Source organism: Mytilus galloprovincialis, chromosome 10 (assembly GCF_965363235.1).
Source record: "Mytilus galloprovincialis chromosome 10, xbMytGall1.hap1.1, whole genome shotgun sequence".
Classification (NCBI taxonomy): domain Eukaryota; kingdom Metazoa; phylum Mollusca; class Bivalvia; order Mytilida; family Mytilidae; genus Mytilus; species Mytilus galloprovincialis.
The window spans coordinates 4,570,305-4,584,848 of record NC_134847.1 but is presented as its reverse complement, the minus strand read 5'-3'; the positions used below and the strand labels follow the sequence as shown (position 1 = coordinate 4,584,848).

Genomic DNA, 14,544 nt, shown 5'->3' with positions numbered 1-14,544 from the left:
TAAGTCGAAGAAGTGAGGGATACTTTGACAGCCACTAGAAAGTTATTGTAGGGGCTGAAATCTTGTATTGTAATTGGTCATCAACTGCATTATGTTCGTATTTAAAGGACTCTTGATGATTTGTGGAAACAAACGTATTTTCTTTCATCAGTACCAATAAATGAAATAGATTCGTTGCTGATGGCTTAACGTCCATTTGCAAATATCTCATGTATGATCAAGACGACCAATTAATTTTACGTATTTTCAAAATATAAATAAAGGTTAGACCGTAATATTTTGAGAAGAAAATGTGATGAAAATGGTAAATATCAGAAAAATATCAATGACAGATATATGCAAAGTTCTTCCGTTTGAATCGTTTAGGTATATTTATACCTCTTCACAATCATGTCCGTTCACATGTAATTGTGCATATTTTTTTATTGATTCGAAACATGAGAAAGATACTCTTTCAATCAGTTAAAACTTATTGTTTTACCATTGATTAAAATAAATACTTTAATAAATATTTTTTCAAACTAAAAACATTGATCATTTTACACTGAAAGGGGGGAAGGGGTATGGTTTTTCGCTTAAAACAGTATTCTGATTCACAACTTTGAATAAAACATATTTTAATCCGTGTAAAAGTTATATAAACAGTTACCCTTTAATTGTATGTTATAAGTTCTTTAAATAAAAAAAAGTGAAGATGCTTGTAAAATTCAGAAGAAAAAAAACATAACCTCGTGAGAGTTAATTGGTCGTCTCTTTACATAAGAATATTTTGTTATTTTTTCAGTTATATAACGTTATCTATATGATTAGGAGACGTATGAAATTAACTTCACACACTTAATGTAGTTTAAAAATGTAGATGTGTCAGAAATTAAAGGACGCTTAATGCATTTGTATATATAGTTGATTATATATTTTGATAAAAATTGAACAGGCAAAAAAAGGTGTTCGTAATATATACTAGACATTGTGTAATATATACTGAAATATAGTCAGGGGTGACTGACTTTTATACAAAGAGAAGTAAAGGATATTTGGTAGGTATGTTTTAATACTATAAGTAGTGTATAAAAAATAAAATGTTGATGTGTAATAGATAAATACAATTTGTACAGAGAAATCTAAAGTACTTGAATATTCACAGCCAAGAGATTCGAATAGTTTGTACTTCGTCAAAAGAAATGACTGGAAAATGGAGTAATAACGAAACCATAGCATATAGGTAAACTGTTATTAAGATATATGTTATATATAAATATATTTTGTTGACAGTATACTTTTTGAATTAATTTTTGATATTTTTTTGTTTTATTTTTAATGTTTGATTTAAAGGTATTTTCACAAGCAGATTTGTATACATTTTTACATACCATAATTTATTCTAAAAGTACTTTAAATAGCAAATACAATTTAGTTTAACAAGGAAGTGTAATATACACTAAATAATGTTAAGCTATTAGGGCCAATCATCGGTTTCAATTTGTACTTGATCTTGTATTGCTGATCAATTTTGCTATTAAGGGAGCAATCATTTAACTTCAAGGAATTTCAATTTAATCTGAAAAAAATTGCAAATTTCTATCCCCCCTCCACTCATGGAGGTTGGCAAAAATAGTGGACCATGTAGAGTTTATTTTAAATTTAAATTTATTTATTGACATTAATTATACTTTCCATTGTATTTCCAATACCATTGATTTACCTTACGGCAAAAACATATACTTTGACATGTAACTTTATACAATAAATTCGAATCGCCGATTGTTAATTGCTTATTCGACGAAAGTAATATTTTCGACTCATTTGGTACAGTATTGACTCGGTCTAGCAGTACTTAGACTTATTTTGTACAGTTAAGACTAAGACTCAGACAGAACACCGAAGACTCGATGTGGTTGAGTTTAGACTCAGTATACATGGTATTGTTGATAAAGACTAAGTCTATTATTAGTTTCGACTCGGTCTTTCACAGTATAGACTCCTGAAAACCTGATACCATCCCTAGTTTTTGTGGGTATCTTGTTGCTAAGTCTTTAGTTCTCTGTGATGTGTTTTATGTACTATTGTTTGTCTGTTGGTCCCGGTTTATTCATAATGTTGTCAGTTTGATTTAAACTTAGGACTGTTTGAATGTCCATTTGGTATCTTTCGCCTCTCTTTTATATAAACTACTACTGCTTGATTTTAGTCAGGGGGAATGGATATCGAAAATATTGTAGGGTTTAATTAAGTTTTTTTTTCTTGAATTTCCATGTTTAGTTGCTGTCTTTTCTTATCATATTCCATAACTCCTTTTATACATAACGAAACTGGTTGAGAAAATGCAATCTAATCAAAGGCCAAAAACACAAATGAAAAACCCTCCATAAAAGTTTTAAAAAAAAAATTAAAAAATATTAACCTTAGAAACATTCTGGGGTGGTGTTCTCGAAAGTATCCTAAGATTCGTCGTAAGTCATAGGTAAGACCGATTTTAGGATCGACTTAGGACACTCTTAAGTTGCGTCTCGAAGCTATCTCAGACGCATCTTATGTTAGGACGTCCTAAACATATCCTACGTGCGAAATCCTAAATAGTTAAAGTAATTGTTTGATACAACATTTATTAGAGACGAAACCAATTAATAAAATTGTTTACAAAATTTTGTAATAACAAGTATTTAATGAAATGTGTAATAATAAAAAAATATCAAAATAGGATCTTGATATAAACTGTAAAACAATTTGTTTTGAAATGAGAATATTGAGTTCGTAGCGTCATCGTATCGTAAAAACATGAACTTCAAGTTCAAAGTTTAAAATCATGCACAATTTCTTTAAACGAGTTAATAACCGATGGTGCGTTCTTTCCCCGTTCATCTTCACGTAAAAATATGAGAAAAAAGCATGCACAAAGTTAGAATGAAGATATGATGATCTTAAGACACCTAATAAGGTGTCCTAAAGTTAGGACGAAAAATGTGATATATACTAAGTTAAGAGAGCTTCGAGAACACGACTTAGGACAAAGACTTGTCATAAGATGGTCTTAGGACACGTCCTAATCCTAAGATAGCTTCGATAACACCACCCCTGGTATTCAATTTTATTCCTATTTGATTTACTAGTACACTTTTTTCATAATTTGTCGCAGTTACCGTTCAAAGGGGGATAACAAAAGTTCTTTTTTTTTTAATCAATTATTGAAATTCGTGTTTGCTCTATATTGTATAATGCATACATAATCAGTTTTAACTTAACTATATGTATTGTTCGTGACAATCAATCAAAATATTCGACATTTTTGAAAACCATTCATCGTCTCACTACTAGAATAAAGTCAGTGACAGATATACATGTACCATGCATGATTTATATACTACAACATAATTCTTAAGTCATTCCCCGTGTGCAAGGTATAGATAACATAAACAGGTTATCAAAATATAAACTATTTTGACATTTTTGACATGTCTGGTTTTGTTTTGTTCACACATTGTTGTCAATATAATGGATTTTGATACGACTGTCATACAAATGAGAGGATTAGCTAACTATAATCCATGGTTCAATCCACCATTTTCTTCATAAGGCAATGTCTGTTCCAAGTCAGGAATATTACAGTTGTTATTCCATTCGTTTCATGTGTTTGAGGTTTTGATTTTGCCTTTTGATAAAGGACTTTCCGATTTGAATTTTCCTTGGAGTTCGGTTTTTTGTTATATTACCTTTTTTGGTTTTTTGCCTTGATATGATGTCAGTTTGTTTTCGACTCAAGTACAAATACGAGGGAGACAATTTACTTTATCCCATGTTTCAGCGGGAGACAAATGACAATGTTTTTCTCAGGGTAACAATCTTCTCTTATCACCCGCTCATCTATGTGTTATTTATATATAAGGATGAGTGCCAATGAGATAGCTCTTCATCCAAGGCACAATGTATAAAGTTATATATTTTCTGACAATGTACAAATTTTGTATCATGTAAATGACTTGGTTTATTTTCCCCTTTTTCTTCCTAAAATATTACTGATTTGCTCTGAAACATATAGTTTATCCCATGTACATGTACCTTTAATATATAAATAAAGGTGGGATTTATGTAAATCTAGTTACTTTATTTATGATATAGATATCCGGGTGTAAAGAGTTTCAATCTATCAGATAAAATCCAAATTATGTACTAAATTATGTCCATTATCTGTAATATTTAATATATTGTAGACGTGTGAAATATGTACGATAAGTCATGTGATTCGGATTCAGATGACATGTGACATAAAAACTGAAGGTAAGAACAATAAATTAGGAAAGTAATTTACATTTACACTTACATATCTGCATTTAAAAATAAACCGTGATTTTATTGTCATTCTCCTGAAAAAAGTATTGCTTATATTTTTGGGAAATAAATTGTACAATTTAGTGACTCATATATGAATCAAATAATCTCAACGTTTACAAAATAAGAATAACAGAAACAATACAGAAGTAACTGCCTTGTACTAGTCCAACTAATTTCGTTATGTGATAAAGCAATTGTGAAATATATTAGAATAGACAGCAACCTAGGATAAAAATTCACGAACAAATTGACTTACTCCTATACATTATTTTCGGTTTCAATTTGCCCTGAATAAATAAAAACAAACAATAAAAACTGAATCCAAAAGAGTGGCGAAAACTATCGTATCAAAGGGATATTTAAACTCAAATCGAAAAGATGCCCAAAAAAATTTAAAAAAATAAATAGAAACAAATATAATTTTAAACAAAACAAAAATAACATATTCTCAAAATAAAAAAGAGTGTATGGTTTGAGAGGGTACCCAACACCTTAAAAAACCCAGATAATGTCTTGCTGTTCTATGTGAGTAAAGGCTCTTTGTTGAAGGCTGTAGTTTGATCTTTGGGGTTTACTTTTACAAATTGTGACTTGGAATGAGAATTGTCTCATATCACATCTTCTTATTTCAATAATTTCGTTTAATTTTCATAAAATTTTGAAAATTTATTTCCTTTGACCTATTGACAAAAAATATATAAATTTTAAATTACAAGAAATAATTGATTGTATTTTTTACAAGTACCGCCAGGGTACATAAGAGGTTACGCGAACCTTTAGGAATATGAACAAAGTGTTACGTGTACCTCTAGGGTACGTGAACAAAGTTTTACGTGTACCTCTAGGGTACGTGAACAATGTGTGTTCGTGTACCTCTAGGGTACGTGAACAATGTGTGTTCGTGTACCTCTAGGGTACGTGAACAATGTGTGTTCGTGAACCTCTAGGGTACTTGAACAAAATGTTACGTTTACCTCTAGGGTCGTGACCAATGTGTTTCGTGTACCTCTAGGGTACGTAGACAATGTGTGTTCGTGAACCTCTAGGGTACGTGAACAATGTGTGTTCGTGAACCTCTAGGGTACGTGAACAATGGGTGTTCGTGAACCTCTAGGGTTTTTCAAAAACCGCTGGAAGGAAAGATAATCAAGAATATCCTGTTCTGAAGTACTTATGGTTTTGAGAGTGCATACACTATTGTTTCTATTTACAGATACTCCATATAAAGATGAAACCTACTTAAGAAACTTAATATGTCATCTGAGACCAACCAGGTAACTAGTTCTTTGTAATTTGTACTTTTTACAATCTTATTGATAAAGCGGATTTATATATATGATAAATGTCAAGCAGAAAGATTGCATTTAAAATTCTGTAAATATATTGTTGGTGTCCACTCAAAGGCAACAAATATAGCTGTTTTATCTGAATTGGGCAGACTTCCTTTATATTTCAATATTGTAAAAGCTATGGTTAAATACTATAACAGGTTAATAACAAATCAGTTTATATCTCCACTGCTAGATAGTGCTTTTCATGAATCAATATTTTTATCTGATGCAAAAAAACCTTCATGGTATGGTAGTTTCAATGTGATGTTAAAAATTATTAAGTCTGCTAACCCAATGAACAACCAAAACATACTAAATGTAAATAGTAAGTTTATAAAGAATTGTTTTTTACAAGAATGGGAGCAGACATTACAAATACATGCTGGTAGTAAACTATGCTCTTATGTACTTTTTAAAAATAATTTTGTCTGTGAAAAATATTTATCTGTAATCCACAATGTTAATATCTTTTTAATAAAAAATCTGACAAGGCTGCGTGTTTCAGCACACTCCCTAAAGATTGAAAAGGGAAGGTATCAGGGTATTCCTCGACACGATAGAACTTGTCCCAGATGTTCAAGTTCTGAAATTGAAGATGAGTTACATTTTCTTCTTAATTGTACCTCATTAAATAATGAGAGAAATAAATTAATACTTTGTGCTAGGAAATATTGTGCTAATTTTGATATGTTGACAATTAAAGACCAGTTTATTTGGTTAATGAGTAATGAGAACAAGGATATCTTGTATGAAATGTGTGATTTTATAAAACAAAATGAAAAATACCCATGATTCATACCACTGTTTGTATATTTTGTGTATTCTCTTTTTTCTCTGAGAGCATTGGGACAGATTGTACTAGAGGCTGCATCCTGTAAAATGTTTAAATTTTTCAGATTTCTGTGAAGAGGCTTGAGTGTCTTTTAAGCACCTGCCCTTGGTGACTCCTGCATATGAACAACAATACTATTTGCTCATATGCATCAGCCACGAGGAAGGACTTAACTCAAAGTTTTTTTGTTTTTTTTGTTGTTGTTGTTTTTTCTATAATGGATGTGATGCTGCTTCTGGTGCATGGTCAATAATCACTTAACATACAGGTTTTGATATGTGACTACATGTATTATTAACTCAATTTATATTTCATATTTTTTTGTCAAACGTATTTCTATTTTTATTTTTATTTATTGTCTATTGCAATTGTGTGATAAAAAATCAATGTACTGATTATGCCCGTAATGGGTCCACTATTGGAAATAAAATCTATCTATCTATCTATCTATATGAAGAAGATTGCCAATGAGACATCTCCTCACAAGACACCAAATGACACAGCCATTAACTACTATAGTTCACTGTACGGCCTTCAACAAGGAGCAAAACACATACTGCTTAGTCAGCTAGAAAAAAAGCCTTGGAATGACAAATGTAAAACGATTCAAACGAGGAAACTAATTAATCTGTTAAACATCTCCATCAAACATAGAACAAACACTTATGATAATATAGGCTTAAAGTTTCCTCCCTTACCCACATCGGATAAACCTTTACAAGTTGAAAGCTGTAAAAAATGTGTCAAACGAACACCATGCTATATTGTGATATATCCCATTGTAAAGCAGTTATATCTTTTGAACATCTAGGTTTATACATCAATAAAACAAACGATACCGTTTTGACGATATTAAAAAGGGTATATGGCAGTTTAACGTCCAGTGGCAAAGTAAATGCATATTTAGGAGGAGAACATGCTAGTGTGCTACGAATTCTAATCCAGTTTTGTTCTAGACCGATACGCTAAGCCGGGTTTTTAAAGTTCAAGCAGTTCATAAGGTAACATACAAGAAGAAAGGTCACCCTAACTGAACACCGACTTGTCTTTCCTCTTTCCTCCTTAATGCCGCGAGCTAAGAGGAGAAGCTGATTCAATCCCACGACATCCATGTATGTACCTTGATGTGAACACGCTTCCATCAGAACACTGATACGATTATGTATTGACGATAAACAAAATCATGGTTAAGTTTTTGAGAATACAGCACAATTTAATTTTTAAAAAATAATTAAAAATAAATAATTTATGTAGTATCTATTTCAAATCTACACATTAATTTAACATGTTTAGTTATACAGATCTTACAACCATGTGTTATATGAGAAGTATATTATAGTATGATTTTTATATGTTGAAGCCGACTCATGGGTTGACAATATGGAGTACCTCTGTATTTATCGTTGGTGAGATTGCAGGATCTGGTGTTCTAGCATTACCGAAAGCAATCGACAATTCAGGTTAGTCATCAATATGAAATCAAAAAATGTTTTGAAGGAAAACGTTGTCCAAGCTAAAAAAAAAATGGTTAACTATTTTAGTCACTATTTGAAATGAAATTCAACCCAAATTAAAAATGTATTTAATAAGAAAAAGGAAGGTGTGCTTAACTGTGGTATGAGTGAAAAAAGAAAGCATTATAGAGGGAAATGTCGCTTCAGTGTATCAACATATACTTTCAATAGTTTTTGTTTTTTAACTTTGAGTTTTCTGTTAACTTAGTTGAAAAAGAAGAATAAAAAGGTCCATATAGTCGATAAAAAGGATAATTTCAACAATCTTTTTTAATCACTGAAAACACCCTATTACATGTACCAAGTTTACTTCCGTAAATTCCTCATGACTATAATGTTTGTAATTCAACATTTTACATAATCTATTATGCTTTTCATTAAACTAAGTATTTACTTTTCATGTATCCAGGATGGATTGGTCTGGTATTAATAGTTGTGTGTGCCTTTGCCTCGGCGTATACTGGTGCCATATTAGGAAGAGCTTGGCTGATAGTTCAGAGCAGAAATCCACAGTACCAGTCACATGTTGTTGATCCTTATCCAATCATAGGCGAGCAAGCATTCGGAAAGTTTGGAAGGTATTTTAATTTTATTAGACAACATTTAATAATCGCTAATAAAAGTTATGTAGTTTTCAATTTTATCTGGATTTGCTGGCGACTGCAAACTCGGATCGTATATGGAATAATTTTTTCAAGTTCATGATTGGCTTTTGATATATAGATGATCATAGATATTTTTTTTACTTTTCCGTATAGTTATATTTTCATTGAATGCTTTTTGCAGTTTGAAACAGTAATTGCAGAATTCTCTATTCTCCTTGGAATTCTTGTTTACAATCACTTACATTTAACATAAAAAGAGGAAAATTAATATGTCTCTCACTTTTAAACAGATAGTTTATCAATGTTGCTGCTCACATAGGACGAAACCTCAAATTCTTTTTGATATAAAATTTATGATAAATGTGGGTAAAATATAAAAATGAGAATGGAATTTTAGAATATGTCAAAAAGTAGAAAACAGCCCAAGGACACCAATTATAGGTCTTCAACATAGCAAGAAAATTTCACATGCTTGCTTCATCTGTTCCCTAAACAAAATTGTGTGGTAGTTGAGCGAAAATGGACGTTACACGAAACTCCGACACATTATAAATGAACCAAAATTATAAAAACATACAAGGTTAACACATATAAATGAACCAAAATTATAAAAACATACAAGGTTAACAAAGGCCATGTAGGTTCCTGACTAATCGGGGCCAAACATGTTTGGGAAAAAATAAAATACATGTAAAAAAATCTATGCACTGCATCGTATAAAAAAAATAATCTAAATTTATTTATATTTGACAAAAAAAAATCACATACAATCGGAAAACTACTGCATTAAAAAAATGAAAATTATACTTGATGATTTCTATGTATACAACTTATAAACCGGATGAATTCGGATGGTCTGGATACATGATCAGTTCACAAGTATATTTTTATTTACATGAATCTGTTATAAATATTACAATTTGTGTGGATCTATACATTTTCCCAAGACCTGGTGGAGGTGTTTTGTGTCTATAGTATTTTAAATTTTGTTGTAGATATTTAGTTTCATTTTCTATAAATTTCACCCTGTTTGGAGTGTCTGTTGTATTTCTGATTCTGGCAGCAGAAAATCTACAGGATTTGATCAGTCATGCTACAAAGGACGTGTCGTTCTGTTACTTTATAATCATACTAGCTGTTGCATTGATGCCTGTTGTATGTCTGGGAACACCAAAAGATTTCTGGTATGTAATGCAACGCTAAGATTTGTCGTATCAGAAACTATAGGTTTATGGGTAATTTCATTGTTCTAACACCAGAACGAAATTACTGGTTCGCCATTGGATGTATGCTAAATTGTACTAGTTTTTATCTCTGAGTGTGAGTTGCAGCAACCCAACAATAACTTACAGCTAAGCTCATGAGAATTTGTAATACAAGACATTAAACGATCCAGGAGCAGGATACATGTATATGCGTTTTTTTATTTTTCGAAAAATACTTATTTGCATTCATTACACATTAATTCTTGAAAGTCCACTATCCTATGTGGCAGGGAATCGAGATGAAGTAAAAAATGGAAGCCAGTAAATGATCTTTTATTACTAAAAGTGTCTACAATTTAAATCAAAATTTCAGATCGAGGCTCTAGAGAAATTGCTTTTTTACTACACGTGCATAGGAAGCTTTAAATGTCACAAGATACTTTGCAAAGTCATAAAAAACTTTTCAAGTATAGTACTAAAAGTGCAAACGAATAGAACAAGCAAAAAAAAACCAACAATACCCGTAATTATCGTCACACTTTCGAACTTCGATCTAAAGTGAGCGAAATACTTAAACACGTCGCTCCCTCAGGACTGAAACTCGACGATTTCTCAATAGATCATACTAAAGGCATTTGAAGATTTTGCTTTCAGCTGGTCAGTAATTACAATAGATCATGTTTTGCAGGCCAATAGCAGTTGGAGCAACATTAGCCACTGGACTGGCATGCATCTTATTGCTAGCGAGAATTATACAAGACAAAGACAAACACGGAGACACTGTAGTACACTCAGAACAAGAATTCACTTCATTTTTCACAGCTTTTGGCACAATAGTGTTTGCATTTGGTGGACATCCAGCTTTTCCTACGTTTCAAGCTGATATGAAAAATAAGGCAGACTTTAAATGGGCTGTGTTGCTAGGATACATGAGTAAGTTATAAGGGTATAACATTTGAATATATTAAATAAAAAAAACCAATCATTATGAAATTTGTATTGCTCAAGAAACTTAAAAATTAGAACCTGAATAAAGATGTTTATTTCAAAACTTGGCCAATACTAAACATTTATCGCTTCAGGTTATTGGTATATATATATAGTAGATATTTCGATTCTTGGATAAATAGATACATGTATAATATGTATATGCATTATTAAAATTATTGAATTGTATTTAATTTTGATAAATTATTTCAAACAGAAAAAAGAATATAAACGAGGAATGTGTCAAAGAGACAACAACCCAGCAATGAGCAAAGTACAGCACAAGGCCACCAACATGTCATGAATGCAGAGAGAAAATCGCACACCCTTCTCAACAGGCGCGGATCCAGAGGGGGGGTTCCGGGGGTTGGAACCCCCCTTTTTTTTGGACGATCAATGTATTTGAATGGGGAGGTGTAGTTGGAACCCCCCCCCTTTTGTCCTGGGTTAGGAACCCCCCCTTTTTTTAAAATGGCTGGATCCGCCCCTGCTCAATGACTGGTTTCGCTCGATTACACTAGGGATTTTCACTGATAATACATTCAAGTACTAGTAAAAGAACACACATTTTTTTACAACGAGAGTAATAACTATGTATTTCAATGTTATAACCTCGTTTTTCTTCCATGTTTACAGTTGTGTTGGCAATGTATCTTCCAACATCGACGTCGGCGTATTTCATCTACGGCGACACAGTAAAGGATAACATTTTACTGACAACGACGGACAGTCCTATCACCTACATAGTTCAGACTCTTATAACAATTCATCTGTTGTTTGGATTTGTTATAGTCATCAACCCATTTTGTCAGGAAGTTGAGTCAAAATTTGGAGTTCCAAAAGGTATGAAAACTATCAATACAATGAGAACTGATATTTGTGTAACGTTCAGTGGTAGGTATTTTATAAACATTCAGGACGCATGATTCTTTTTAATTTGAATATATTGACGAATATTACATTTATCAGACGTTACTATGTGTGGGTCATGTTTTCTAATCTCTCTGTCAAAATATTTGTATATTTTTCGTTCAATTGCTGTCTCAGCTTTCGATGTAAAATATAAGAGCTATAATCTTTATTTGGCGACATATGATGTCTTCTATCATTTAGTTTTTACTTAAAAACTAAGGGGAAATCATTACCATTTTTGTATGGGGTAACATGAAAATATATATTGCTAAATGTAATAAAAACCATGCAATGGTGAGTCTTCGTTACATATCATGTTTTGTCAAGTTGAGTTTATTGATTTTTGGGCTCATTTTGTTTGAATATTTTAATTGATTTTACACATTTAAAAATCGTGTCAAGCATTTAATTGAATGTAAAGTATAGATAAACCAAAAACATGGTTGGTACATAATAAACTATCTTGTAAAGTAATTAGAAAATATGTGTAAATGCTCGTGTAAAGTTTTAAAGTTTTATCATTATTTCCCTATTGTGGCATTTTATTTTTTTCAGAATTCACATGGAAACGATGTGTTGCTAGGCCACTGATGGTCTTATGTGCATTGTTTGTAGCCGAGACAATACCACGTTTTGGTGCCATTTTAGCATTAGTTGGTGGATCAACAACAACTCTGTTAGCCTACATTTGTCCTTCAGTATTTTACCTTAAACTTTGTCGGAAACCTCGTGATGACACAGCACCATTTGTCAGAGATGAATTCATTGATAATGAAGCCAGTCTTCAAAAGCTTGACACGGACTTTATGTAAATATATTTCGCTATGATAAACAATTTTGAATATTCATGAAATATTTCAAATCAAATTAGAATATTATTGTTTTAAAATCCCAAAGGTTTGATTTTTGCGAAGACATACACAACAATACGTACAAATAAATACAATTGAACTCTAACAAAGGTTGAACAAGGACGATATAAAATAGCTACACACGCATTCCTCATTACGGATCTTAATTGCAATGATTGCTTTACACGTCGACTGTCGTTGATTTCTCCGGTTACTCCGGCTGATTCCATCAAAAACAAAAGTGACCGCCTTGAAATATCCAATGTCGATAACAAAAATGGCGACTGAAAGTGGCAGACGACAACAACGAACAAACAAGTACTTGGTCTATTTGTAAACAATTGAGGTAAAACAGAAAAAACTTGAACATTTTGTTTTACCCCAAATAAATGGTAACAGTAGCTTGTGCAAATTAGTAAAAAAAACAAAAAATGGACTATTTTGCTGTACTTCCATAATTTGAAATTTCGAAATCGAAATCTTGAAAATGTTGAATTAAAAAAGGTTGAAAACAAGCAGGACCAGTGAAACTAAGATTATTTTTTTTTATCACAACGTAGATTAAAGTTAATTCCTTATGCACTAGCCCCTAAGGAGCAAATCGTTGCTTGCTAAATACCAGATTGTACTACATGTCTCTGTAAATATTAATAAATTCATGTTTATATTTTTCAGTGAGGTACCATTATGGGAGAAAATTTTAAACTATGAGATTATATTTATCGGTCTCATCGCAGGAATAGCTTCGACGGCATCCGCCATAAAAGACATAGCAAGTCCGTCCAGTTTTAGAGTGCCATGTTACGTCGACCCGAGCAAACCAGCATAATTATAGATCGGCAAACATCGGCAGGTTCCGTAATCCTACATTGTAACCCTGCCGTGTTGTGCAGAGCGTATGATTACTTTGGACATATTCATATATCTGTGGTGCTTATTTGTGCATATTTATGTAATGAAAAGGACTTTAAATAGTCGTAATATTAGAAGTTATATCAGTGCAGCTTTAAAGGTGCCTTTCATACTGGTGTTCTTTAATTTTAGTTGAATTCCGACGTCTCTGCGCAGCTCAATAAAAATAAAAATTGAGGTTTCTGAATTTGTCCATTGCCATATATTTTGGTTGTCATGGTATTTTGCTGAAGTACAAAATTTAAAAATCATTTTGACTGATTTAAATTGAAGCATAAATTTCGATTCTTTTTAACTAATCAAATCGTTACTTTCCACAGTACTATCGATGATTTTCATGTCTTTAATTGATGAACAATTATACTCCTTATGTTTTAATGGTTTTACACTAGTTCTGCTGCAATGACACAACGCTCTATGCAAGTCACAATTTGTAAAAGTAACCATTATACTAGGATTAAAATACGGCCTATAGCACGGAGCCTTGGATCACATCGAACAGCTAACTATAAAGGGCCCAAAAAATTACTTCTGTAAACCCATCCCAAGAGAAAAACCAACAGTCTAATCTATCTGAAAACTGGAAACGAGAAAACCTTTAAAGCATATTCTTTTAAGTAATTTCTGGTTTCAAGTTTAATGTTTTGTAACCTTCCTTTCCTGCAGCTTGCATCTTGTACATATCTATCGCTGTATGTAATACAAATGGAAAAATAAGTTGTTATTCAGATTTTTTAGGATATTTTTAATAAAAATAAAAAACATTATGTATAAATGATGATAGAAAATGAAGGATATCTATTAACACATCAAGGTTTAGACAGGTTTGTTTTGTATCTGAAAAAAAGATACTATTTATTTCTTTGAATACAAATGCAATGCTATGTGTTTTATACTGATATATTTCTCAATGAAGAACAATTGTTGTATTGCATAAAAATTATTTAAAACAAAAAAATATGTTCAGTGATACCTTTTATTTCATCGTCTTTGATATTCCTATTTCCATGAAGATCAGAAAATAAGGCCTCTTACTCTTGCTTTTAAATGCAATGGACGTTTTATACAA

General features: G+C 31.7%; 1 protein-coding gene across 1 annotated transcript; it reads left to right on the top strand.

Annotated features, from left to right (window-relative positions):
- Positions 1-1,202: 1,202 nt before the first annotated feature.
- Positions 1,203-13,652, top strand: LOC143049687 (uncharacterized). Its single transcript, XM_076223353.1, has 10 exons — positions 1,203-1,222; positions 4,206-4,272; positions 5,540-5,600; positions 7,850-7,949; positions 8,413-8,581; positions 9,604-9,792; positions 10,502-10,746; positions 11,437-11,643; positions 12,268-12,520; positions 13,239-13,652. Exons 3-10 carry the CDS (start codon positions 5,580-5,582, stop codon positions 13,390-13,392), a joined length of 1,338 nt encoding a protein of 445 aa, XP_076079468.1. The 5' UTR covers positions 1,203-1,222; positions 4,206-4,272; positions 5,540-5,579; the 3' UTR covers positions 13,393-13,652.
- The last annotated feature ends 892 nt before the right edge of the window (positions 13,653-14,544 follow it).